Below are 25,488 nucleotides of genomic sequence, written 5' to 3' on the forward strand. Positions count from 1 at the left end.
TGTGCTGTCTACATTAACTAGACATATAGGAAACAGTATAGGAACAGGGAATGAATGATCCTACCTCTGATATGCCTTCCTGACTTCTTGCAGTCAGCAGTTTAAAGGTTTTCTGAGCCAGGACTGCATCCAAAGCATCCAACAGTCAGCCTGCTCTCTAATCCATTTTAAACTCATTTAGACCTTGTAGCATCCTTCCAGTACCTAAATGGAGACTACAAGAAATCTGGAGAGGGACTTTTTATAAGAGTAAGTAGTGACAGGACAAGGGGTAATGGCTTTAAACTATAAAAGGGTAGATTTAAATGAGATATGAGGAAGAAATTCTTCACTATGAGGATGGTGAGACACTGGCACAGGTTGCCCAGAGAAGCTGTGGATGTCCCATCCCTGGCAGTGCTCGAGGCCAGGTTGGACAGATCTTTCAGCAACCTGGTCTGGTGGAAGGTGTCCCGGCTCATGGCAGGGGGATTGGAAATGGATGATCTTTAAGGTCCTTTCTAACCCAAAACATTCTGTGATTCTATGGGCTCTTTGCCTATCTTCAAATACTAAAGCAGTGAGTTCCACATTTCAATTTTGTGACGTATCAATGACATAAAAATAATATATTCAGCATCCTACTTCTAACACTTAAAATTTTATTTGAATGCAAATCACATTATTTATATCCTGAGCAGAACTGTTTGTCTTTACAGTTTCTCACAATAACTGGAAGTAAATTTTAAAAAGCACCACAGATGAGACTGATTCATGTGTATCCAACACTCAGACAAAATTGCAGATGATCGGCTGCATCCTGTTGGCTGTTATGTTTCATGCAAAAAACAGTGCTGTGATACAAGCCAAAGTGTCATTATTTCAACTTCATCAGAATGTGCTTATATTTTTAAGCACCAGCAATTTTCTTACAAATATAATAAACTCTGCAATTTCTTTAATTGAAAACTTAATATTAGGTGGTTTGTGATTTAGAATATGAAAGCGTAAGATGAAGTTTTGAATTGTATATGGTGATAGTTTATTGTGATCAATTGAGTAATTAGAATGAGTGTTTTCACCAGAAAAGTCTTTTTTTTTTAAATTAGTAATGTCAACCAATGCTTTTGTGCTACATACAGACAGAAAGCTGCCTTACTATTGGCCAACTAAATGTAGAATAAAATAGTAAAAAATATTATTTAAAATTATTTTTTAAATCTAAATATAGCAAAGTTATTTATGGGAGACAGAGAGAGAGGGAAAAGGAAAAAAGAAGCCACGAAATATCCGCCTCATCTGGCTGAAGCTGATTCAACAGTAGTTCTAAAATAATTACTAGCAAGCACTTACCATAAAGCCATCACAGCATTTCCACCTTCAAAAGCTGGAAACAGTTTATCTTTAGAAACTATGTGCCTAGCATGGATTGAGAAGGTAATATTCGTGAAGGAAAAAAACAGGAAATAGCAGCACACTTAAAGCTGACTAGAGCTAAAATCAATGACAAGAGTCAGCCAGAAACACATCAGTAATTTATTAAGCAATGATAGATTTGGATAAGTAGCACTGCAAAATCATTCGTTCTTCAGATATGTGGGGTGAAGATAAATTAGCAGTTTTGTAAACTGAGCAGTTCTGTTTGCCCTTTGACTAACACATAAAATAAGCCTTCAAGAAATGCATTTGCTCTATTTCTACCTTTCACTGCTGTACTTGTCCCCAAAGCTATATTAAATCTCCTGGGGTAAAGACACTGATAGAAATAGAACTCTGTTAAGGCATCACCCTGAGTGATTATATTATTAGCAATCACGTTTTATCAGGTGTCTCAGAGTGCTCAGCTAAGTACCAACACTGAGGGAGAGCCCTAGGGGTTCCTCACTCAAGAAGACGGCACTCTGACTCAGGCACATGCTGAGTATATGCATATGCATATCAAAACACTGAGCTAAAAGCAATAAAGATGTAGTTTCACTTAAGTTCAACCTCTCTTTGGTAAAATATATGTTCATTCACATGGTGATCTCATACCTGTCATCAGGGAATACAAATCACCTTAAGAAGCATTAATATCTTTCCTGTGCATATGCAAGTATTATGAGTGGAGCAGAAGATTAAATAGCCCAAATAAATATGTAAATCTCAGAATAACTTCTTTGTTCTGAAAAATGCACAGACACATGAATAAAGTACATTTTGAAGGTGTGTTCATGATGGGGGCCTTGTACACTGTCTGCTTCTTCTTGTTGCTGTTTGTATATCCACAGCTGAGAGACCTTATTCAAGCCGACTGTGTAGAATTTCTGGTTCTCTGCTTCTCCCTGAAACAGCAAACTTTGAGACACACTTTTATTGCTGTGGGCATCTTTAGTGAGAAGCTTTTCAAATCTTTAGCATGCATTATCTAAGAGCATTGCTAAAGCCCACCTGAAGAAAGCTATCATGTTGCTAGGCACTAGTTCTCCCTGTAGTTTATCTTGCTGAAATCTCTGTGCGCTCTTCCCAGTGTCTCTACACAAATTTTTTCCTTCCTCATTTAGAAACCCCTTTTTTTCTCCAGCAGGAGGCTTATTAGACTCCCTAGGAGTCAAGCAAAGGTGAAACCAGTACATATGAGGCCTTGCAGAGAGCCTTGGGGTCCTAACAAGAGTCCTTATAGCTATTCCCATAGGAAGAATATATTAGGGCATACAGGAAGAAAAACCTTGTGTTCTCTGATATCCATGAGGAATCAGTGCTATCCAAATAGTAGTGATGTCACAGCTCCTCCTCCAGATTGTGTTGACAGGAGTGGATTCACATTACCTTACATCTCAAGTATGGACTAACTCAGCTTTTCTGTGGCTTCATAAGAATCAGAGGGAAGTGGCAAGAAAGCCAGGCCCAATTAGAAGATGGCTGTTCTCTTTAATGAGAATTCTGGCTTGAAGTAATGTAATCAAGGAGATTTTAGTAGTTATAACTCCTTCCTCTACAAAACTATTTCATTCTTTGTCCCTTTAAAACACACAGGTTATTATAGTGTTCCCCTTTAATAATCACAGCTTTACAATTTTTTATAATCACTCTAAAAGAATCATTGTGAAAGATTCAACACTGCTTTGTCATAAATACTATTTTGCCATTATCACAAACCTTTTATCCTACTGGTTTAACACAGCAGATAAAGACAATTTCCTCCTTGCTGGAAGAGAACGCAAAGGTGCATAACTGGTTTCACCTTTTATAAAAAAATTTAATCTTGACATTTTACTTTCTTGTGCAGGTGATAAATGGAAGTCAATGTCAAAATATTGATCAAGTGGAGAAGTTTACTTTCTTACCTATTATTCTCATTCCATTCTTAGTCAATCTTCCATATACATGTGTGGTCACAATTGGTTGTGGATACTGTTGCTTTTTTGTTTTAATGTCCATAAATTATCTCATTACCCATCATACCAGTAGCCACAGTATGCAAACACCAGAACTGATGGTCAGACAGAGATGCAAAGTATCCCAGGGAACTGCCTCCTTTGATTTCCTCAGTGTGCATATGCATCCATTGTTATCCAGTCTTCCATGTGAAAATGGCTGAGATATCATTAACATCTTTAAAGCCCATAATTACTGCATGTTTTCCCTCTTATCTTTAGAGGGACTCTAAAGTTTATAATCTTTTTTTTTTTTTGCTATGTTTTGCGTAAAATAGAGCCCTCTATTAAAAATTTCTTTCTTTTAACCAAAATTTCATCTTGTAAATGACACAGCTTCATTGCCATTACGTCAGTCTCTACCTCAAGTGAAGAAAGAGGTGGATGGCCTCTAAAACAACCCATGGCTTTACATCAAAGCATTAAACACTTCACAGATTAATACCATGATCATAAGAGGAATTAATGAGATTCATTATGCTGTGGTAAAATAAGTTTGTACTGACTGTGTTGTACATGAACTAGGGCACTTTCAGCTGTCCAAACTAAAGATTCTGCTCTTCAGCCCTTTTCTTTCACTTTCAGGTGCACAGGTTGACGTGATCTGTTAGAGGTCTAAAGCAACCTCTTCTGTCTTCTGATGAAAATATTGCTTTGCAATCCATAAGCCCTCTGCCTCCATTTGCTTTTCTAGTGTGACAATGTGTTCTCTGATTCTAAGGCTACAGGGACAGAGTACCTGTTTCTGGGAAAAAACAAAACAAAACAAAACAAAACAAAGAACAAGTTTTCAATTAAATGAAACATTAAAAACTAGTAAACCACATGCATACACATATGTATCCCATTAACAACTTTCAGGTGCATTTGCACTATTTTATTTTTTTTTAAGTGCCTGTCTGTGTGTGTATGGCTATTCATTACGTGAGCATTGCTTGATTCAAAAGCCTCTGTTCTCCTGTCCTCATAGGCATGTGTGGACAGAGACACAGAAATACAAACATGCAGACACAGACACACACGCATTCCACTTCAATTCAGTGCTACATTCCTGTAGTGGCTGTGGCTGAGATGGAGTTCATTTTCATCACAGGAGCCTGTACAGTGCTGTGGTTTGGATTTCTGACTAAAGCACTGATGTTTTAGCTATTGCTGAGCAGTGCTTACACAGCATCAAGACCTTCTCTGTTTCTCAGCTGCCCTGCCAGTGAGCTGATTATGGATGGGCAAGAAGTCAGGAGCTGAACCCAATTGGCCAAAAGGACATGCCATACTATATGACAAAGTACTCAGCAATACAGCTGTGGTAGTTGTTGCTTGGAGACTGACTGGGCAACAGTCTGCTGGTGGGAGGTGGTGAGTGATTGCCTTCGCATCACTTGATGCAGGGTTTTTTTCCATCACTTATTAAACTGTCTTTATCTCAACCCACAAGTTCTTCTCATTTTTGCTCTTCCAATTATCTACCCCATCTTGCTGAGGGAAGTGAGCAAGTAACTGGGTGGGTGCTTAATTACTGGCTGAGGTCAGTCCACAACATTTGCTCAAACCTGCAGCATGTTTCATTAGATAAGAGAATAAAGCCAAAGTGTTCTACATGCCACTGTAGGTAGGCATGACCCCAAGCATTGGCATGAAATCATCATCCATACACCGGAAACATTAGCATGCCTTCTGGCACAATTTTGTCCCACTCTAACTAGTCAATGCCCTGAGTTTGGGATAGATGGAACTGGCAAGGGACCACTGACAGCAGGCTGTTTGGATGTGGCCACCTTATTTTGGCATACAAAGAAATTTACTAATATAGTCATTTTCTGCATCATTCCAGCTGGCCACAGGATGAATGAATGCTTTCTAACCCACTTTGTTTGTAAGAACAAATAGATGTAGCCAAAATGTATCTTTAAAAAATGTACTTTATCAGTTATTTTTCAAAAATGAACTGTTACGTGGTATGAGAAACTTTGGATGACCACAATAGTGTGGATACTATCTCTCTTTCCTGGATTATTTATATTTTGGACTTAAATTAGTTTTCTCAGAAGGGATCATTTCTCACTGTATCCATACTGCTAATCCTAAAAGACTCTATCCTTTGAGAAAACTGGGCATGCTTGAAACTAAGGGTGCTCTTAGGGGCAAAATCATCCTTTTCTTGTTATTATTATTCATGTGTAAAGACTTTTAAGACCTACTTATACAACTGCAATTAAAAAAAATAAACATAGAAATATGGTCAGGTGATATGGCAATGTGATAGCATTGCAAAGCTATTGCTTCAATGGTTTCAGTCAATTGTGAAAAGGGGTGGAACTCATACAGTTCTGCAGAGAAGAAATATTTGCTGACACTGATATCCCAGAGAAGAAGTTGGACTGGTTTTATATGTCAGGATTATAATCATTGCAGTCAGTCTAAGTGAAAGGCAACCACAGGCTTTGTTGTTGAGCTTCTTATTCCAGCCATCATTTTGATTGCTGTGGAAACTCCCTAAAATTATAGCAATTTTATTGTTAGCAAATAAGAACAAACCTTAGAATAGAGCAAACAGATTATCTGATTTAAGAGTATAGATACTCAAGTGACAATCACATTTTCCTAAAAGAAAAAGATTCTTTGGTGGCAAGTTTTTACCCATGTAGCACTGCAGGGCAACACAAGGTATTATTTTTTATCTACTCAGTGAGGGCTTTTTATGTTTTTTTTCCATCAGGACGTTAGTTTATACTGGCTGCACTTGGATCCTTCTATAGGAGTATGAGGCCTCACATATCAGGCTCTACTGACTTGAACATATCAATATCCATTCTATTACCCTTTTATGTTATGCCATCTCTTCAAGGAAGCTCCTTCAGTTCCTTGCCCTTGTCAGTGCCTGGACACCTCCTTCTCTTATTCTCAGAACTCCATAGAGAGCTCCCTCTCAACTATTCTCTGAACTACTCTTTTCTTTAGCTGCAGTCATTGCTGACTCATGTGTAACCCTTGTGCTTAGCTCAGCCACCCCTTCATTATCAATCCTGGCTTATTGCCCCTAGCTGCTCATGCAGCGCCCATAGTGAACTTTTAAATAAATTAAAGTTAGGAAGACTCAGGACCTTTGGAACACTCTAGTATGGGTTGCTCATCACAGTAATTGACTGTTGGCTCTTGTATCCTCCATTCTTCTCCAAACAGGTATAGCCATTAGTATGCTAATGCAATCAAATATTTCTACTTGCATAAGGCAGTGAGAGACCTAAAAATCTGGATATCTTTATGTAATAAGTTCAAGTGAACATACAGCACACTGATGTATGTTACAGCAAACAGCTTTTGCTTCATTGTAAATGCAGTTGTTTCATTGTTATATCTCTTCAAAGCTGCCAAAAATATTCTTAATTTAAAACAGCACACTGCACATTCAATATTTTAAAATTAAACCAGTATGGAATTTTCAGTCTAAAAACTGTTCCCCAAAAAACAACTGTCCTGAAAACCAAAGTGTAACAACATAAGTGAAGCTTGTCTATTATTTACCTATAATCTCCACCTTAATTTGCATTTTTCCCAAGTAAGTAGGATTGTTTCTGACAGCCCAGTAGAAACACTGACAGCCAGATTCATTCTCTTTTTTTTCTGTCATAGATAGTTTCAGAGATTTTTCAGGCCAAATTTCACTTTCATCAATACCAATGTTCACACTGCACCTTCAGTTCTGCTTCTATAATACTATGACACTCAATGATGTACAAGAACATTCTTTAGAACATCAGCTCTTCAATGGGTTTCAAAGACCAGGTTAATTTTGCTTCTCCATCAATTCAAAAAACAAATCTATATTTCAATCACAAATCTGTATTTTGTTCATCTTTAAATAAGAAAGCTTTCAGACTTTTGCAAAACTTTGAGGTTTGCAAAACTCACAAAACTATTTTTATAGAGTAATTTTTCAGGATAACATCACCTTCAACTTAATTTTTTAATTGACATTCCTCAATAGCTCAGTAATAAAGAAGTTGTTTTAAGAAAGCATGCCAGTGATTTCTCCTTTTTTCACCTGAACTGAGCATGACCACTTTATACCCAAAACGACTGATTTTTCAGGAAAACAAAACAAAACGAACCCCAAAATCCAACACCCCCCCCAAAAAAAAACCACAAACCAAAAAAAAACAACAAAACAACAACAAATACAAGGAAAATAAGAGAACAAGGGAAGACTGGTAGCTGGCACAGTGAAACATCACTATTACAACACTGTGAGAGCAATCTGAAATCAATTAGTCAGGAAGTTGAAAAATTTGTATTTAAATTGATTTTATGCTTCAGAGTTGCAAAGCACTTCTTATTTTCATTTATGTCTGCCCAAAAAAACTGCTGTTCTGAGCTTCATAAACTTCACAACACATTCATGTGAGGACGTAGGTTATTTTGTCCTGACAGGTTTGACGTTTATCTTGTTTAAAGGGTTTAACATCAAAGCCAACAGAATAAACTGATAATGTGAAGTAGGCCATATTCACTTATCAGAAAAATATTCAACACTTTGTAAACATTTAAAACACTTAGGATAAGAAGAAAAGTCCCAAGCCTCGGCTCATGCACCTTTCATCCCTTTTTCTGTATCTATAACACTTAATATAAAGCCCACTTAAATTAATAGAAGACTTTCTACTGGCTTTTGAATTAATCCTGTAAATGATTAGAGGATTCTATTCCTTCATTTCCTGCCTGCCCAGAAAAATATACATGTTCACAGCTTCTCTTGCCACATTTTACAGTCAAAGAAATTAAATTGCTTCTGAGTAACCTGTTCCATGGTATTGCTGTGCTGAACTCATTTGCTTGAATATAACCTAGCAATAACAATCCAAACGAGGAGGAAGACTAAAATGAGTGTGAGCATAACTGTATAAAAACTGTCCTCCTTTTTTTTCAGGCTTTTCAATTTAGAGTAGGCATGCCACCAAGAAAGCAATTCTGAGTTAGCACATTACAAACCTGTGCATTGCACTGACAATCTCCAGAGAATCCTGTAAGCAGCACAGAATGTCTCATATGTTAGCAATAGCTGAGCGTATTATGAATTATCCAGCTGGACTACTTGCCTCTATCCTGACCAGTAACCTAAAAGAGCCACATATATTTCTATAGCCCTGAGGCAAATTAGCACAACATGGCTCGCATCCATTACAACCAGCACAGGAGGACAGTTGTATGCAGGCTGACCATAAGGCAGGGTTCCTGGCCCAAGCTGTCTTTCAATCTGTGCATGGCCTGGGACAGGAGAGCATTTTTTGGCCCATGTCAGTACTGTGCCAAGGAATTCACTATCAATTCAACAGCATGAATCACATGCCAGTGTGTAAAGGATGCTTTTACTGTTGCAAGCATAGACAGATTCTACCATGCAAATGCAAGGAAGGTTTGTATATACAGTAACTTTCATTAATTATTAAAAAAAAAAATCAGTTTTACTTAAAAAATGCAACCAACAACCAGATGTTCCAAAAACAGTGATAAATTTTTATTTTGAGATTTCATTTATGGCCTACCTTTTGTAATTTTTATTTTGAGATTTCATTTATGACCTACATTTTGTAGGTCATGCAAATGGACAAATGTTCTCTATATCGTTTAGACATTAAAAACATTAATCACTAGGTTAAGTAGATTTGAATTTCCACTGTTCTTTACATTTCTCAGCTATGCTTCAGTACTCTCATTTGCAGCTTCATTATGACAAGAATGAAAGAAGAAAATAATTTGATACCTGATGTGTGCTCTTGCTTTCAGTAGTATATTGTTTATTAAAAAGGGATGAATGGTCTTACTTAGATATTCAAGGTAGCAAAACGTTTGTATTCAATGAAAGCTACACTTGTACTCAATTAAAGCTCATGAAATTATGCATACTGCAGACAGAAAAGCTCCCTTTCCCTACTTGTAATTAGAATTAAATATGGGGAACTGAGAATAACACAATGGGAGGAAGAGGAGGTTAGAGTAACTCAGTTGAGTTAATTTCAGAAGCTTGAAGAAATAATGAATAAATTAGGTTGTTAAAATTCATTTGTTGCAAATTGACAGATGCTTGCCACAGGTAATTAATTCATTATGTTTTAATAATTTAGAATTAGAAAAAAAAAGGAACACCTTCTCCTAAAGCAATGGGGAAGATTTGTACCACTGTTGGTGCAGACAGGTTGACACACTGCAGCTTTCTCTGAGTAATAGGACCCAAAGTTTTAGTGATGCTGCTGCATGTGCATCAAGGCAAGGGGATGTGGTGGTCCCTTGGCAACACAGAAGTGGAAATGGAGAAGGACAGACTGGAGTAGTCCATGGCCTGGTGAGAAAGAAAAATATTCTAATAAAGTTCTTGCAAAAATTATGTCTCCCTGGCTAGAGATACTAAATGCCCCATTTAATAACAGCTTTTGGTGAAAATAAATTTTTGTTCCTATTTAGAAATAGACTTCCCAGATACAGCGTTTTCCCAGACAAAAAAAAAACCACATTGTTCATTCATCGAAGGGAAGAATACAGAATTGCATAAAAGCAGATTTCTATGGGAGATATTGTTCAGCTGTACTTAGCCCATGGCTATACCTGGGATAGGAAACTTTCATTTGCCATGACTGCTTCTCTGGCTGGGGAAGGAGTGACTGACTTCATTTCAAGCACTGTCTTCACATGATTCTGTCATGATCCCACAGTGGTTGCTAGCTGATACTTTGAGGCTGATTTGCATCTTTCTGATGGCATATGATGAAAGTATGCTGTTGTATAGTGATACGGACTTATCATTTGTGTTCACTGAGAAGCCCTGTCTGCCATTTAGAATAGTTATAATCAGCAGTCATATATTTTAGCTAAAACATAGGTCACTTCTAATAAAACTTGCTTCTGTCTTCTCATTTTGTGATCAAAATGACCATTAATATTTTTATCACAGTTCTTTCTTCCACAACAGCCATGTCTCAGACATGTCACATCTCTCATCTCTCACATTTGTCTCAGATTATCATCATCTATCTTTCTTTCAATACAGGGAATAAATTATGAACTAAATCCTACAGTCTATACTCAGTCAGCCAAAAGTTAGCAATGTTTTCACCAAAAATATCAGGATTTGTTTGTATTTGCAGTATTTATAAGGAAAATTCACTTTTGTTTTCCTTTTTTTTTTTTTTTCCAGGATAATACTGTGTTTTATCTATGCATTTTCTCCTTAAAAGATTCTGTATTATTTCTCAAAAGTTATTTTATTGTAAAATTCTTGTTTCTACAAGACATGCTTGCTTTTGCAGAAACATTGATAGGAAAGCAAATTAAACTCGCATAGTGGGAATTCATAACATATGAGCCAGCTAGCAAATAAAAGGGCATTTCTATATTTTCTATTATATTTATTGTGTAGTTCGCTGCATAGCTTTCCTTTTAAATAAGTATTTTTCATATCCAGGAAATACAGCTATCAGTCACATACAGGAGTGAATTTATGAATCCACATACTTTAGGGACATATTCCTCCCAGATTTCTGGATAATCCAGCCTTGATTCAACAATGTATATATGTGAGCATCTATATATAATTATGATATATATAAAATATATTAGGATATATATATATAATTAGAATATATATATATATATATAATTTTCTTCCTAAATAATTTGCTGAACTGGGATCTGAGTAAAAAAAAATACTACCCTTTTATTATGTGTGTGGAAGATACCTATTAGATGTCTACTTTACACAACTACGTTCTTAAATTTTAATATTGGCTGTATGGGTTTATTTTGTTGTTGTTTTTTTTTGTTTTGTTTTGTTTTTTTACCTTAATGTGATTTTGACTCTTAGAATTGTGATAGGGATAAGTTGTGATTAGGTTATTCTCAAAATTACTGCTGTGGTTTTGGTTCTGGAGTACAATGCATACTGCATTTTGCAGCCCGGGAGCCCGGGAGCCTGCAACTGGTATTTTAAGCAACACAGTAGAGGGTAGATCATCATTTACACCAAAACGCTCATTTATATAAGCTTATATTGTAGCTTATAAATTTTGAATATAATTTATATAATTCAAGTTTAATTAAAGGCTACAGTGACAAAAGAAAGCCAAATGCACGAGCTCAAAATACTTTTCAGATGACAAAGGAATGACACCCATAAAAACGATATCCAGGGTAATTGTTAAGGTTCTGATATTAAACCTAACTGAAAACATCTCAGGCAGCATATTCCAATAGGCTAATGTTCTATAAGATTTAAATGTAAAAATAAAATAAATCAAACTTCATATATTCTCTAAAATCCAGATTTACAGTCAGGATCTTTTGGCGTGGAAGGAAAAAAAATATAACTGGCAATTAAGAGCATTTGTATTCCCATATTTTCTGTGTTCAGCTCTGTGAGATTTTAGAATTAGTAACTTTGTAACTTGCTTACCACAATAGCTTTATGATGATCCCTGGTCAAAGTAAACGTGCAGAGAAAAATCTGGTGTCATATTTTATTTTGCATTCTTTGTCCCTGCCCAGCACACAGTCAAAACCTCTTCTGCTTAATCCCCATCAGCATCTTTTTTTCTTTCTCTCTCTCTTTGTGGCCACCACATCATGAAGGGGGAGTTGATGCTAAGGATAAAGGTCAAGATGATAGAATATGACAACTCTTTGAATTGAAATGAGAAATGAGTGTCCCTAAGTATTCAGCATGAGTTTCTCTTTGCTCCCTGCAGGGCATCTGCACCACAACAACCGCATTTTTACACTTCTTCTTCTTAGCTTCATTCTGTTGGGTTTTGACAGAAGCGTGGCAGTCATATATGGCTGTTACTGGGAAAATTAGGACACGGCTCATAAGGAAACGTTTCTTGTGCCTTGGATGGGGTAAGTCCATAAAATTAATTCCCTCAGAATCATTGGGATGAAAGCTTTAATGCAGCAACAATGTCAAGAATATCATAATATTTTTTAGTGAACCCAAAAGATAGTAGACAGCATGTTGCTGAAAACAAAACTAGGTTAGGACCCTTTCCACCTTACCTCAAGCTCAAGTTATGCTGGCATGTGTTTTAGCTTTATTTTTTATATATATAACTATGTTGACCAAAAATTTAGTTTTTTAGCAAAGTGGTGTAATATCAAAAAATCAAAATAAAACAAGAAAAAGCATTCACTGAATATTCATGAAGCCTCTTCCTAGTTCACTTTAAGACCTGTCAAATGTACCAGTACTTTAGCTACATCAAAGCGGTATACCGTAGGTAGAAAACAGTGCCCTTCTTCCTGCCAGTGCTTCAGGAAAACAAACCCTGCAATAGAACTGTGCTCCATTAAATGATTCGTTCCATGGAAAATTGGCCATTTTGCATTAGCGTGCCCTGTCATTTTTGTCCAGGCGTATTTTGCTTAGCATTTAATGGTTATTACTGTTTTGTTTGGGTTTTTTTCAGGTTTACCAGCATTAGTGGTTGCAATATCAATAGGCTTTACCAAGACAAAAGGATATGGAACAGCCCACTAGTAAGTCAATCTGAAATTATAAATTGTTCTTAATTAACAAGATTGTCATACCCATCAGGAATTACATAGAATAGTCTAAAGGCCCTACAGGTATCCAGTCACTCTTGGAACTGTCTTAAGAGTCACTGAGTGCTCCACAGAAGAGCAGAGAAAAAGATATATGCCAGCCTTCACTGAGCTCATCAAAGCACCAGGGATCCTGGATTTCTTGCAAGGTTTTGCAGGAGCAAGGCATTTAGAAACAGTGAGGATTTGGTCCACTTAGACACCTGACATTTAAATACATTTACCAAAGAGATGTTAAATATTGAGCCTACCTTTTGCCAGCACCTAAACGTGACTAAAACTGAATTGGCAAGAGTCTCTTTGGCACCCAGGTTTCTGCCCACCAAGCACATACCTCAGCTTCAGTGCCCCTGAACTGCTTGGAGCCAAAGCCCTGCAGAAATCTCAAAATAGCTCTGCCATCCATCCCCTCTCTCCCAGAGTGCCTGATCCAGCCTATTTCCTGGACTGGGCTGTATTTGAAGGGCAGCGAGGAAGAGATTGGTGTATTTCATTTACACTTTATTTATACAGTTACTGTTTAGTTACCCGACTGGTTCCAGTGCACATTTAGGACTCTGGAAAATTCACTCCTCAATGAGGCTCCCTTTGGTTGTCTTCTGCTGAAGGAGCTTGGGCTGAGCTTCCTTCCTGCCAGCAGAGCACTTCAAGCACAGAGTTATGTATGCAAAAATGTGTTTCCTTCAGTTCTCCTGCTTGGAGCTCTCCTCACGTTGCTTAAGAAATTAAGTATGCATCTGTACAGAAAGAGAGGAAATATGACTCTGTAGCCTGGTAATGAGGGCATTCATCAGAGATGTGGATGAGTTAGGTCAAGTCTTTGCTTCAATGAATATTTAATTATTCTCCTTAGTATCATCACTCAGTGAGATCAGGATTCCCCCTCTCTACCCTGTGTCCCCCAGTCTTGGCACATGGTGAGGGAGGCTTCAAGCCCTCACTCCAGCTCTGGATGGGTAAGGATTCAAAATTGAATCGCCTCCTGAATATTCTAACCACTGAGCTCTTTAGTTTTAAATTGTGACAGCATACATATTGCATTTTTTTAATGAGGACTGGATTACCTAATTGACGTGTTTAACTTGCATGTATAGCTGGCAATCATTAGTGAAACAGTGGTCTTAGCTGTCTTTTGGGAATTATATTGAGGATCTGCTCGTCCTGAACATTTTTTCTAGCTAATATGTGCTCATGCTGCTGGCTTTTTAATTATTTAGTCCCTGAACCAGGACTGGAGAACCATTTAGGCTGTGAGAATTACAAATCACAAGATTACAGTATCCAGACCCCACTGGGAATGTAGCTCTGTGCTTTGAAGGATTAATCCCATTGCATTTACTCTACTAAAATTATTCATGTATGACTACTTGCTTTACTTAGTTTTGCTTCCTACTTCCTTTCTGGGTTGAATACATTTTTAAAAGAGGATATACTGAAATATTCAGACAAGCAACAAATCTTTCATTAAGGGTAACCTGGAAAGTAAAATAGAGCAGGCCTCTGTACGTATAACAGCTCATCTCCCGGGATTCAAATTCAGCTGACACAGTGTAAAAGAAAGTGTACAAGGGACAAACAGAACCATAATGCAGCTTTCTCATCTTGTTTGCAAATACGTTTTCTTGGCATTTGACATTTGAATTGTATAAGGAAAACAGGGAATGGGGGAAAGGGAGATTCTTCCTCCATTAGCAGTTGATGTGCTGTCCCACTCCAGGCGGCAGCAAAGAATTATGCCGCATAATAACCATTGGGCAGTATAAAAGCAGAGCTCCTGTCCTGCTCATTCTCCCTTAACTAAAGCACTTGTTTGAGGTTTTTAACTGCTTAAGCTATATTTGGCCTGTTTGGCTGCAACCAATTGCACACGTGCTGTCATCAGAAATGGGTCCTGTTGCAAATTATTCCTGGTTTGTAAGATACTATTTTTGAAAATGATGCTTTCAAATGGAGGAAATTAAGAGTGAAAATGAAGGAATTTATTCCAATCCCATAGTCCTACACATGAAGCGCTTGAGAAAAAGGGAGAAGGCCCAAGGATCTTCAAAGCAGATCTTAGTTTCATACAGTATATGTATGACTGATGGGGGTGACATAAATTGTTCACACTCAAACCAGTTCTGTAATAAACAGTCTCTGATCTCTGTCTTTATCTTTCTGTCTTTTTATCTTTATCTAGCCCTAATCATTAAACAATTATATAACTGTACATTTAAAAATACATATATTTCACACAGTCACTTGTACTGATATATATACAGAAGCTGAAGGGGCTTTCATAAAAACGGTAAAAAAATGACAGTGATAAGTTTTTATATATTTCAGGATATCTGAAAAAGATTCATGCATCTGAAAGTTTTTTTTTTTCCAAGTATCTCTGTGAGTCTAATAAATATTGTTGCTACCTCTCTTCAGACAGCAGGTATGAAAGCACCACTACTATAAGTTATAGTTAATAAACCTGTGTGACAGACTCGCATTTGCAGAAAGTGCTATATATTAATAAGCAATGAAGATAACGTACAGGAATTCATTACACCAGCAAAAAATAAAATTCTGACATAGTCATGTTCTTATAAGAGAAGGAACCGATCTACTGAAGAGCATCAAACAACTTGCAGAATCTCAGGATACAGGAGCAAGTCTGCAGATACTTCATCACTCAGCAGAATTTTATGACCGTGTAACTTGGTCCCATAAAACCACCAGTGGATGCTTTCAACACTCATCAATTTATATGGCTTTTTGCTGTGTGGGGATCAGGGAGAAAGAAGAAAGAACAGGAAAATAAAATAAAAACAACCATGAAGGATAAGAAAAATTGCTATTAGAGCAAAGAAAAAGAAGAAGAAAAAAAGTAAAACTTTGACAATTTACTTACTATATAAGAAGGCACCTGAGAATCTGTCTTCAGAAAGTCTTCAACAGAAAAAGATTAGGAAAAAGCACATTTCAGAGTCTTCAACTAGCAGATATTGAATACATTGCAATAATAACATTACACGTTGTTGAAAATCCAGATTGTTGAAAACTCAGATTGTGTAAATAAAATAGGAAAACTACATTTTTTCACAGCTCTGCCTCTACATGGAAGCCACTCTTTTTAACAGCCATTTTATTGAGGCCATGGGAAAAGAAATGAACAATTCTCCCCTGGTCTTAAAGATTTTTTGTGGTAGAAACTGCTTTTATTAAAAAAAACCCACCACCAACAACAACAAAAAACACAACAAAAAAAACAAACCAAGCAGCTAACTTACTGACCCCTTATTCAGCACAGGTAACTGAAATTATGTTACAAATACAAAACATCAACAATTTTTATGAACTGATATTTCTGTCTCCCAGTAAACATTTATTACATGAATTATTTACACAGAGTGGTCATCTTCATTAGGTTTAAAAGTTTATACTCGTAGGGAAATGCTCTGTGAATAGATTTCCCCCTCTCAGAAGCTCACAATAAATAACCTGGCTTTTGGAAAAATAGCAAGAAAAATTGCAGGAAATATTGAAAGCATTTTTCTTTGACATTACAAAATACATTGAGCATTACTGCTGTAGCTGGTTTTTGAGGTAGGTTGTAGGATAGCCTGACCTGTGTTACCTTTTTAACAGTGAAGAAGATATGAATTATTTGCATCAATTCATCATTCCAGAGTTGAGCACAGATGCAGTTGTTTCCCTGTGGCAGATTTCACATGGCTTCAGTGCAATGGGAAACACTTCTATTCTTTGCAGTCAGAATTCCAGCCCTAACAGGCCATTAATATTATGATGTGCTTGCATTTAATTTCTTTGGTTTTCAAAAGTATAAAAAACAGTACTGGAAAATAAGATTTGTATAATTCTGATGTGAATGTTTCTGCAAGCGAGATCCAAGTAAATTATTTGAATGCATATACTTGAGCTTTCTTATATGTAGGTGTGACCATGCATTCAAATAAACATGCAGTTCTTTGAATGTGTAATCACTGGGAAAATAGCACAGCTGCATTTACTTCAGTGTCTGAAGCTCCTGATCTTTTGCAGATATGGAAAGCTTTACATCATGGTGTATCAAATATTTAGCATTTGATTCTGTAAGAGCTCTGTTTGGAAATCTGATGGTTTTTCAGTGAAAGCCCTGATGCAATATGACAAACTGCAAGATTAGTAGATCACAAGAAAATACAGTTTTCAGATGGTTTAAAATATACATTGACACTGTTTGCAAAATATTCCAGAGAATACAGAACAGTTAGATCCTATATGATTTTTCTTTAATGGGAATATTGTCTGTAAGACATCGTTCTAATTGCAATTACTAAAGGATACATGAGAATATCTGTAGAAGCCTGTTTTTTTCTGAAGTTCTATGTTATAGGTACTTGAGCTTTCATTGCTTTAAGTATAGTATTCTCAGATACTGTAAGCTGAAAATGTTTCTAGATACCTACCTGGCAAGTGCTGTTCAGTTATCTCATCATACATGGTTAGAGGAAATTCAACAGAGATTTACAAACTTATTTTCTATTGTGCTCTTAATACATTTTAGGCATTTCATTATATGTATAATTCATATTAAAACTTTTGAAACATTAGCAGTTGGTAATGGAAATAATTTTCAACTTTCTACATCATCATCTCAACAAAGTAATTTTTTTGTGTGTGTGCGCATATGAATCCCAAAAAGTAGGATTGAACATGCACCAAGAATCTTATGCTGTAGTAGTTACTAATGCTTTCTTGGCAATGCATTATACTTATTTGTAATTTGTGTTAGTTCTTCTCTAATGTTCTTTCCAGCTGCTGGCTGTCTCTTGAAGGAGGGCTACTTTATGCTTTCGTTGGACCTGCAGCTGCTGTTGTCTTGGTAAACATTAATATAATTTCCAGTATTTTCATATGAAATGTGGAATGTGCTATTTAAATTAAGAAAAGTTTAGCTATACAGTAGCATTATCTTTTGCTGTAAATACTAAGATCAGCACATTTAAACATACCTTCAGTATTTTAAATGCATGATTCTTTTAACTATATCACTTCTTTATGCCAGTTATCTCTCCATGTTTGTGCAATAAGCTGTGAAAGAGTAATGTGCTGATTAGTGGCACAGAAAACACGCATCAGTTAGTTATTACCAGTAGCATCTATGCAATTGTCACTGCCTTGTGAAGTTCAGTGGCAGTCTTGATAGAGTGCTGCTTGACAGTGTATCACTGCGCCAGCAAAAGCAACAGAAGGAGTGGAACCAGCCAGCAAGTTCTTCATGGCTCCTGCTTTTGAAGGGAAAGAAAACATCGTCATAGCTTCGAAATGTTATTAATTTGTGTATTAATCTTCCACATCTCTAGAAATGCATTTAGGTGTAGGATTCACTTTGCCTAATTGTAGACATCTGCAATGTAGATTTCTGCATGTAAGCTAGTTATACCAGCCATATTTCATTGTCAGTAGAGAAAAATATGCACTCTTAGTGCTCAAACCATCAGAAGTATTTCAGGTGCCTACTTCAGGCTAAGATGAATTGCATTCTACATGTGCCATCAGCTACCAGTCATCTGCTCTGCAGTCTTCATATGGATTTTTTACAATAATTTGTTTGGCATTTTTCCCTTACAGATTTTGAATCTAATTCTTTTCACTCCACCACTTTTATACTAGGATAGCTCTATCACCACTTAGTTCTGATTTTCCCTTGCAAAAGGGAATAGGTCCTAGGAGTCATCACAGATACAGGCATTTAGCTACATAAATTTTCCTGAAATGGATGTTTACTACTCCCATAGAGTTTGTCTCATCATTGCCTGGAGTCAAGCCAGGATCCTTTTGTACAACTCACAGTCCCTGTCATGATAGAGGAGCCAAAGATGTTTACAAAAAAGCCAGTCATCATTTTCACATGGAACTGTATGTTCTCTGTGTAATTGGCAAGCTTTGTTCAGAGACATTTGAAGCTCACAGTTGCATTTTGCCCTACTATTAGCTGGTAGCTGTGGAAGGAGCTGTTCCATGCAACCACTTAAGCCTAAGTGTACAAAGCAAAAGAATTATATAACATCAGCTGAAAATAAAGTGAGGATAAGAAAAGCTGGAAAAGAGTTGGCAGGACAGACTGGCAACAATCAGGTATTTTGGCACAGGTATTGAAAAATCTGTTTGAAAGGAAGACTACCCTTTGCTAATAAAAAAAAAAAAAGGAAAAGAAAAGGGATATTTATTTAATGGGTTCAAAACTTGGTATGACCTCTTTGCATGGTTATGCAGAGACAGGTTCGTAGAGTTCAGCTCAGTAATACAAATGGATAATAACAGTCATTAAGTTGTCCATTAAATGCCGTTGCTATGTCCAGTAAGTGCCAAAGTCTGACTTCTGGAACACTTGCTTTTTTTTCTTTTAAGTTAGGTCTTCAACCCATGTGTGTGATCAGGACATTTGCTTTAATGGAGCTAAACAGACTTAGCCCAGCATTCATCTTGTCCACAAGAAAAAAAAAAAGAAAGAAAGGAAACTACAGTGCAACAAGGCTCAGGACCCACATTGGTCAATAGCATAGGTAGTGACTAATGGAGGGAAGATAGATATGGAAAACCACAGGCTGGTTTTGCATAAGTGGAAACACCCACATGGTCCATAAATGCTTAAAAAGGAACATGGTCACAGTCATCATGTGTTCTGACCAGCTCTTCCCTGTGTGCACAGCTCAAATGCACTGGTTTTCTTTGAGCAGGATATACAGTTGCAATTAAAACTGAGGCAACATTAAAGATACATTACTTAAGCTTGTGGATAGCAGACATGTACATGTGTAACTTGATATATATAAGGCATAATTCAAGATTCAAAAACAAACCTGTTGCAGTGTGTGTATTTGTTACTCATTTGAGAATATGGCATTTGTTGTGCTCAGGGATGGTGTTACACAATTTCTGAAGGAACACTTGGATATGTAGCAGGGGGCATTTTGCAAGCCTGTAAGTGCCTTTTTCTGAAGAAACAGGATAAACCATTTTCTTTTAGGCCTTGAAAAAACGGTTTGTTTTCTGTTTTACAGGTCAACATGGTGATTGGCATTTTGGTATTTAATAAACTTGTTTCCAGAGATGGAATCCTAGATAAAAAGCTTAAACACAGAGCGGGGTAAGCAAAAAACAGATTATTTTAAGGCATATTAAAATTGTATCACCAATTTTTAATTATGGATATTCACCAAAAGTGCTTTTGATTGTGCTTTGAACTTTTATATCTGTGTAACAGTGTGTCTAACAGATTCCATTCATTGCAAAAGCTGCTGTTGCATTATCCTGAGAGAATGCAACTAAACACACTAAAGATAATAAAACACAAGTACAACAGTATTAAGTTAACAAGAATGAAGATCTAAGAAGTCTGAGTGAAGGTTTCAAAAAACTGTCATACGTGTAAAGCTGCAGTTAAGAAGAGTTTTATGAACTGTGTGTACTGGAGGAACTAATTATTTTGTCTAGCTGTCAAATGTAATTATTGTGGTGGGAAATGTTACTCATTAGTGTAAACTGTTAAAAAATATGTTTTACAACAGTATATTCCTTACTGAGGTCAATGTTATTCTGCCATTCTGACTATGCAAAGAATTTGCCGTTGTTCTTACATTCGTATCTACGTAGAGGTATTTTCTCAATTAGTGTAGTAGAATTTCAAAGTAAAAAAACCTCATGTTTTAAAGCTAAAAAAGAAAAAGAGTAAGTGGAAATTCTGTGTTATTGATTACTTACATTAACATTCAAATTCTGTTTGTTATCATGAGAAGAAAGGGTTGTGACAGTGATGGTATCAGAAAATGCTTTTCAGTGGATTACAGTGATATGAAGAAATGCAGCAGCAAACCTAGATTCATTCCATATCACAGAAAAATATTTCACGAATGTATCCTCACCTTCTTAGCACATATGCGAATATATTTAAATTTTGAGTAATTTTTTTTGCAGCTACATGTTCTAGTATTGTCTTTTGGGCCAGTTTGTAGTATAAAAACACCAATATCTGCATTTCTAATTAGGATAAGCAATGACATCTTCATTGTACTGAGTATTACTGCTATGGGTAAATTTATTACAGCTTCACTTTGAATTACTTTACGATTTCCCTAACAGCAGCATTCCTAATAAGTTCAATTCATTGGTTAGATGAGCAAATTTATGATCAGTACTTCAGCTGGTGTGATTTGCATTTAATATTAATTTGGTTAAATCTTTCAGGTTTTCAGCTCTTTCACCACCATTTTGACAAATACGTACTGAAACCTTTCATTTTGTTTCTTCTCTTTTCCTTCTTTTTCATTAAAAAAAACATTAATTTCTGAACTTTGTCTACATTGCTCCACCAACACTGTTAACACTAATGAAATCTAGAATATTATAAATCTACTCAAAGTATTACAAGAAAAGTAATAACTTAGGAATCACAACTTCAAATTCACATTTGGTCTAATGCCAGTGATTTTAAGAGTTGGAGCAGCCACAGACTTGGCTTTGTACATTTTCTAAGGATATCCAAGCTTAGATTTAACTTTTTTTTTTTTTCCTTCAGCTACTCAATTGTAGTGTGTAAAAATCTATTTGCTTATATTATACTTTCCTGATGAAACAAATAACTTGCTTTCTAGTTGCACAACTTAGCAAAGAGGTATTTTATTTTAAAATAATGGATAACGAGCTATAAATTATTCTATCCAGCTATTCTGGGAAGGCATGTATATACCCTAATGGTGGCGTGGCAACAGCATTCCTTGATACTACTTGGCATATGATGTGTATTGAGTCATTCTTTGGGGCATAGAAGTTGGTGCAGCATTTGATCTCTTGTAGAAAAGGGATTGTCACCCATTTCTCAAGTATCTTTTGCCAGCCATGCTCAGGAAGGCAACTTAATTCTTTCTGGCAAACATTGGACTTCACACCTGTCAAAAGTTCAGTCAAAATTTCAGCTGTAGGAGTCATTTATGTGGGATTTAAAGAAGTGAATGGGGCAAAATACACCAAGTCCATATGACTCTTACCACCTTAAATAAGCATACAGAGAATCAACAAGTGGAAAAAAGAGGTGTTGTTTTCACGTATCTCAATCATTTTCCTAAAATAAGAGGTAGCACACATATATGCCCAGACAGAAAGTTTATTTTTGGTTTATATACACATCAACTTCTATTATAATTTGCAAGATGCAAAACAGATCTATAGAAATAAGAAGAATAGTCTATTCTGATAATGTTAAAGTATTACCGAGCAAAGATAGAGAGTGTTTCTTTCCTCAAGCTTAGCTAAGCTCACCATTTTTCTATTTCATTCATTAATGTAGATCTTTAACTGATGTAAACTGTTGTGGATTCACCGAGTTCTTTTTCCACCACACAACCACCTTATACGAAGTCATGGTTCTCACTGTTTTATTATGGGAAAAAAATAATGCATTTTAATAGAAAATATACTGCACTTCTTTCATGGAAAGCCATCATTTGGTTTATCAAAATGGAAACCTCTGGAGTTCAATGTTGTTTTGAGCAGTATGTTAAGAATCTTTTGAATGCTGGGTTTGGCAATAAAAAGGAGTTCCGCTCGTTGAAATAACTGGGAAAAAGCTGAAGTGTTACCTACCTACACCATGTTGACCACTTTCCAGCTGGGAATAGGTAAAGCACCCTTCCTTGTCACATCACAGCTATGGTTATTCCTTGTTCTGACAGCAGAAAGAGAAGGAAGAGCAAAAGTCCTTATTTAGTCAATTCAAGAAGTTGAATGCATGCTGTATATAAAAGAAAATTTAAATTCCAGGTTTTGCCCCTTAACTCTTCTGACAGGTGCAGAGGTACAATTGTCCATACAAAATGCTTTGAGCTTAATGCTTGTGTACTGTGTTTTATTAAAATGCAAAACAGGTCACCCTTTTTTCAGTAGCAACTGATACTTATTTCATGAGATTCCATACATTTCAAGCCCTGTATTCAGACCTTCATATGGCATGAATAAAATCACTCCAGATGTTAGTGGGCCATTCAGATTGCTAGTACAAATCTGACTATACAGTACGCCTACACTGATTTGCTGCTTGAATAAATTTTGAGGTTTCTTTCCCTATTAATGTTTTGTAATTGTGCATACTTCATACTCCTCCTTTAAGTGTCCTATAGTCCTTTTCAAGTTTGGATACAACAGACTTCTAACAGGTCTGAATAGAGGGATTTCACTTTGTGTGTCTATCCTAGCACGTGCTTATGTTTACTTCAGTGTACTAAGCAGTTTTGATCACTGGACATCTGGGGCCTTTTTACTTAAATGGAAAAAAAATAGAGACTGCATGAAATGAAGCCCCATAGCATTAACATTTAAAGGTAACAATAATGTAAAGTACAAAGTACAGTCTTGTAACAACATAGAGCATTCATCCTGAATACATCTACTTACTTTTTCTGCATGACAACATATTTGAAAGCTAAATTTCAGTAGCAACGTTTTTTGGTGACAATTCAATATTTTGTTCTTTTTGTGGGTGTTCTGTTTGTTTGCAGTCAGATGAGTGAGCCTCATAGCGGTTTGACGCTCAAATGTGCCAAGTGTGGAGTAGTTTCAACAACAGCTTTGTCAGCCACCACCGCCAGTAATGCCATGTTAGTCCTGATCATTTACATCTTCTTGTTACAAACTTATACAGTGCATGTGAGACAATACTTTGATGATAACTGTATTTGATAACACTGTATAGAGTGCTGAGCATGTTTAAATATTTTTTAACAAAAAAAAAGAAATTACAACTGTGTTTATTAACTGAATACAGGATATTCTTTAGAACATAAAGTACAACACTGTTACATTCTTGTTTGTGATTTTCAAGTTAAATTGATAAAGTGCCATCCTTAAATATGTTTTATTTTAATAGTGAGCTTTTAACCATTTTTTTTACAACATTACAATGCTGCTTTTCTCTTTTTTTTCAATAGGGCATCCCTTTGGAGTTCGTGTGTGGTGTTACCACTTCTAGCTCTGACTTGGATGTCTGCAGTCCTGGCCATGACAGACAAAAGATCAATATTATTTCAGATACTTTTTGCAGTATTTGATTCATTACAAGGCTTTGTTATTGTCATGGTCCATTGTATTCTCCGAAGGGAGGTGAGGAATGGCTTCCCAGTTTTCTAAAGGGCTGTGCTCCTGTTAATCTCTCAACTGCTCTTTAGTATCATATACAGCTTGCTCTGTGAAAATATATTTCATAGAAAGAGAAAAGTATTTTGTGTTGCGATGTAGAGGAGCAAGTGAAAGAGAGGGGAAAGATCAGATAATTCCAGGCTCAGAATGTCAGTTTCAGTATAAAATGTACCCATTTGATTAAAGGTGGTTTTTAATGAATCCCAAGTTCAGGCTTTCACAATATTGTGCATATAGGTGAATGCCTACATTCTTATTGAAATAGGTTTGAAAGCCATACCACATCAGCTTTGCTGGCGGATCTGTGGTAGTGGGATTGTCAAAAATGAGCAGGTGAAGCCAGACTGGAGAGCACGAAGTATTTCACATTAACCATTTATCAACTTTAGGATATTTACAACACCGGTATACCAAATTACATGATTCCCTATGATTGGCAAGAGTTATTCAAAAGCTTTCTGGACTAAAAAAACCAAGAAGGTGTTTCATGAAAAGTTTATTGTCAACATTGAGTGATCAAAACACTTGAGAAACTAATCAAGGTATATTTTTTCATATGGGAAAATAAAATGAATAAAAAGTAGTTTAAGAACAGCAAATAAGAAAAAATAATGTGCTTGAAACAGTTTTTGTTTCAAAAGTCTGTATGGTTTGCACTTCTATGGACTGGTTTGCAGCAGCAAAAACATAATCATTTACTGCAGCAAGTTCCTACACAGAAAAAGACATAGCTCCATTTATAACAGTCTGGCTCTAAAGAGTATGGCTTTCTAGCTCCAGAGACCTTTAGGTGAGTAGAAGCCAAGGTAGTAACCATCATGCACAGTGTGCAATGCAGCCTTTGCACTTCACAGGGTACCTCCTCAGTCTGTTGGTTTCAGTTTCCTGCAAAAGCAGTTAGCTCTGACAGTGCTTGTCAGGGAAATCCTGCCAACATATTTGTCACTCTTGATGACAGCTAAAAAGTTATCTTAGTTATAGCCTGTAGCACTGATCTAATATTTATAGCATGTCAGCACAGGCAAAACAATAATCCTGACTGTCAGGACAAAAAATATGAGGTGGGGTATATCACCATAAAATTCAAGCAAAGGAGAGGACACCCCTGCTTTATTATACTCTTATAGTCGTTACATTACAAAAAGACACAGACTTTCACAATTATATACATAAAACTCCCGGTTTTCCTCTTCGTTATATTGATATAAACATAAATGTTAGAAACATTTATTTCTTTCTCTAGTATGCTATATCAAAGATTTTGTGTGACAGGGAAGCCAGGGACATTCACTGAGTAAGAGATACAACTAGTAAGACATTCAACTAGAAGGGCTGTGTTGTGTCT

General features: G+C 36.3%; 1 protein-coding gene across 6 annotated transcripts in view; it reads left to right on the forward strand.

Annotated features, from left to right (window-relative positions):
* Positions 1–25,488, forward strand: part of ADGRB3 (adhesion G protein-coupled receptor B3) — a 465,858-nt gene that overhangs the window by 412,012 nt on the left and 28,358 nt on the right. For 5 of the 6 annotated variants that reach the window (XM_062608134.1, XM_062608138.1, XM_062608139.1 and 2 more), the window contains 6 exons: positions 12,128–12,278; positions 12,845–12,914; positions 17,769–17,835; positions 20,018–20,103; positions 23,507–23,605; positions 23,936–24,107. In XM_062608134.1, coding sequence (XP_062464118.1) covers positions 12,128–12,278; positions 12,845–12,914; positions 17,769–17,835; positions 20,018–20,103; positions 23,507–23,605; positions 23,936–24,107 — 645 coding nt within the window. The remainder of the gene's footprint in view (positions 1–12,127; positions 12,279–12,844; positions 12,915–17,768; positions 17,836–20,017; positions 20,104–23,506; positions 23,606–23,935; positions 24,108–25,488) is intronic. The other variant, XM_062608135.1, reaches the window with a different exon arrangement.

Source organism: Pezoporus occidentalis, unplaced genomic scaffold, assembly GCF_034315485.1.
Source record: "Pezoporus occidentalis ecotype Australia unplaced genomic scaffold, CSIRO_AGI_Poc_V1 ctg13, whole genome shotgun sequence".
NCBI lineage: Eukaryota > Metazoa > Chordata > Aves > Psittaciformes > Psittacidae > Pezoporus > Pezoporus occidentalis.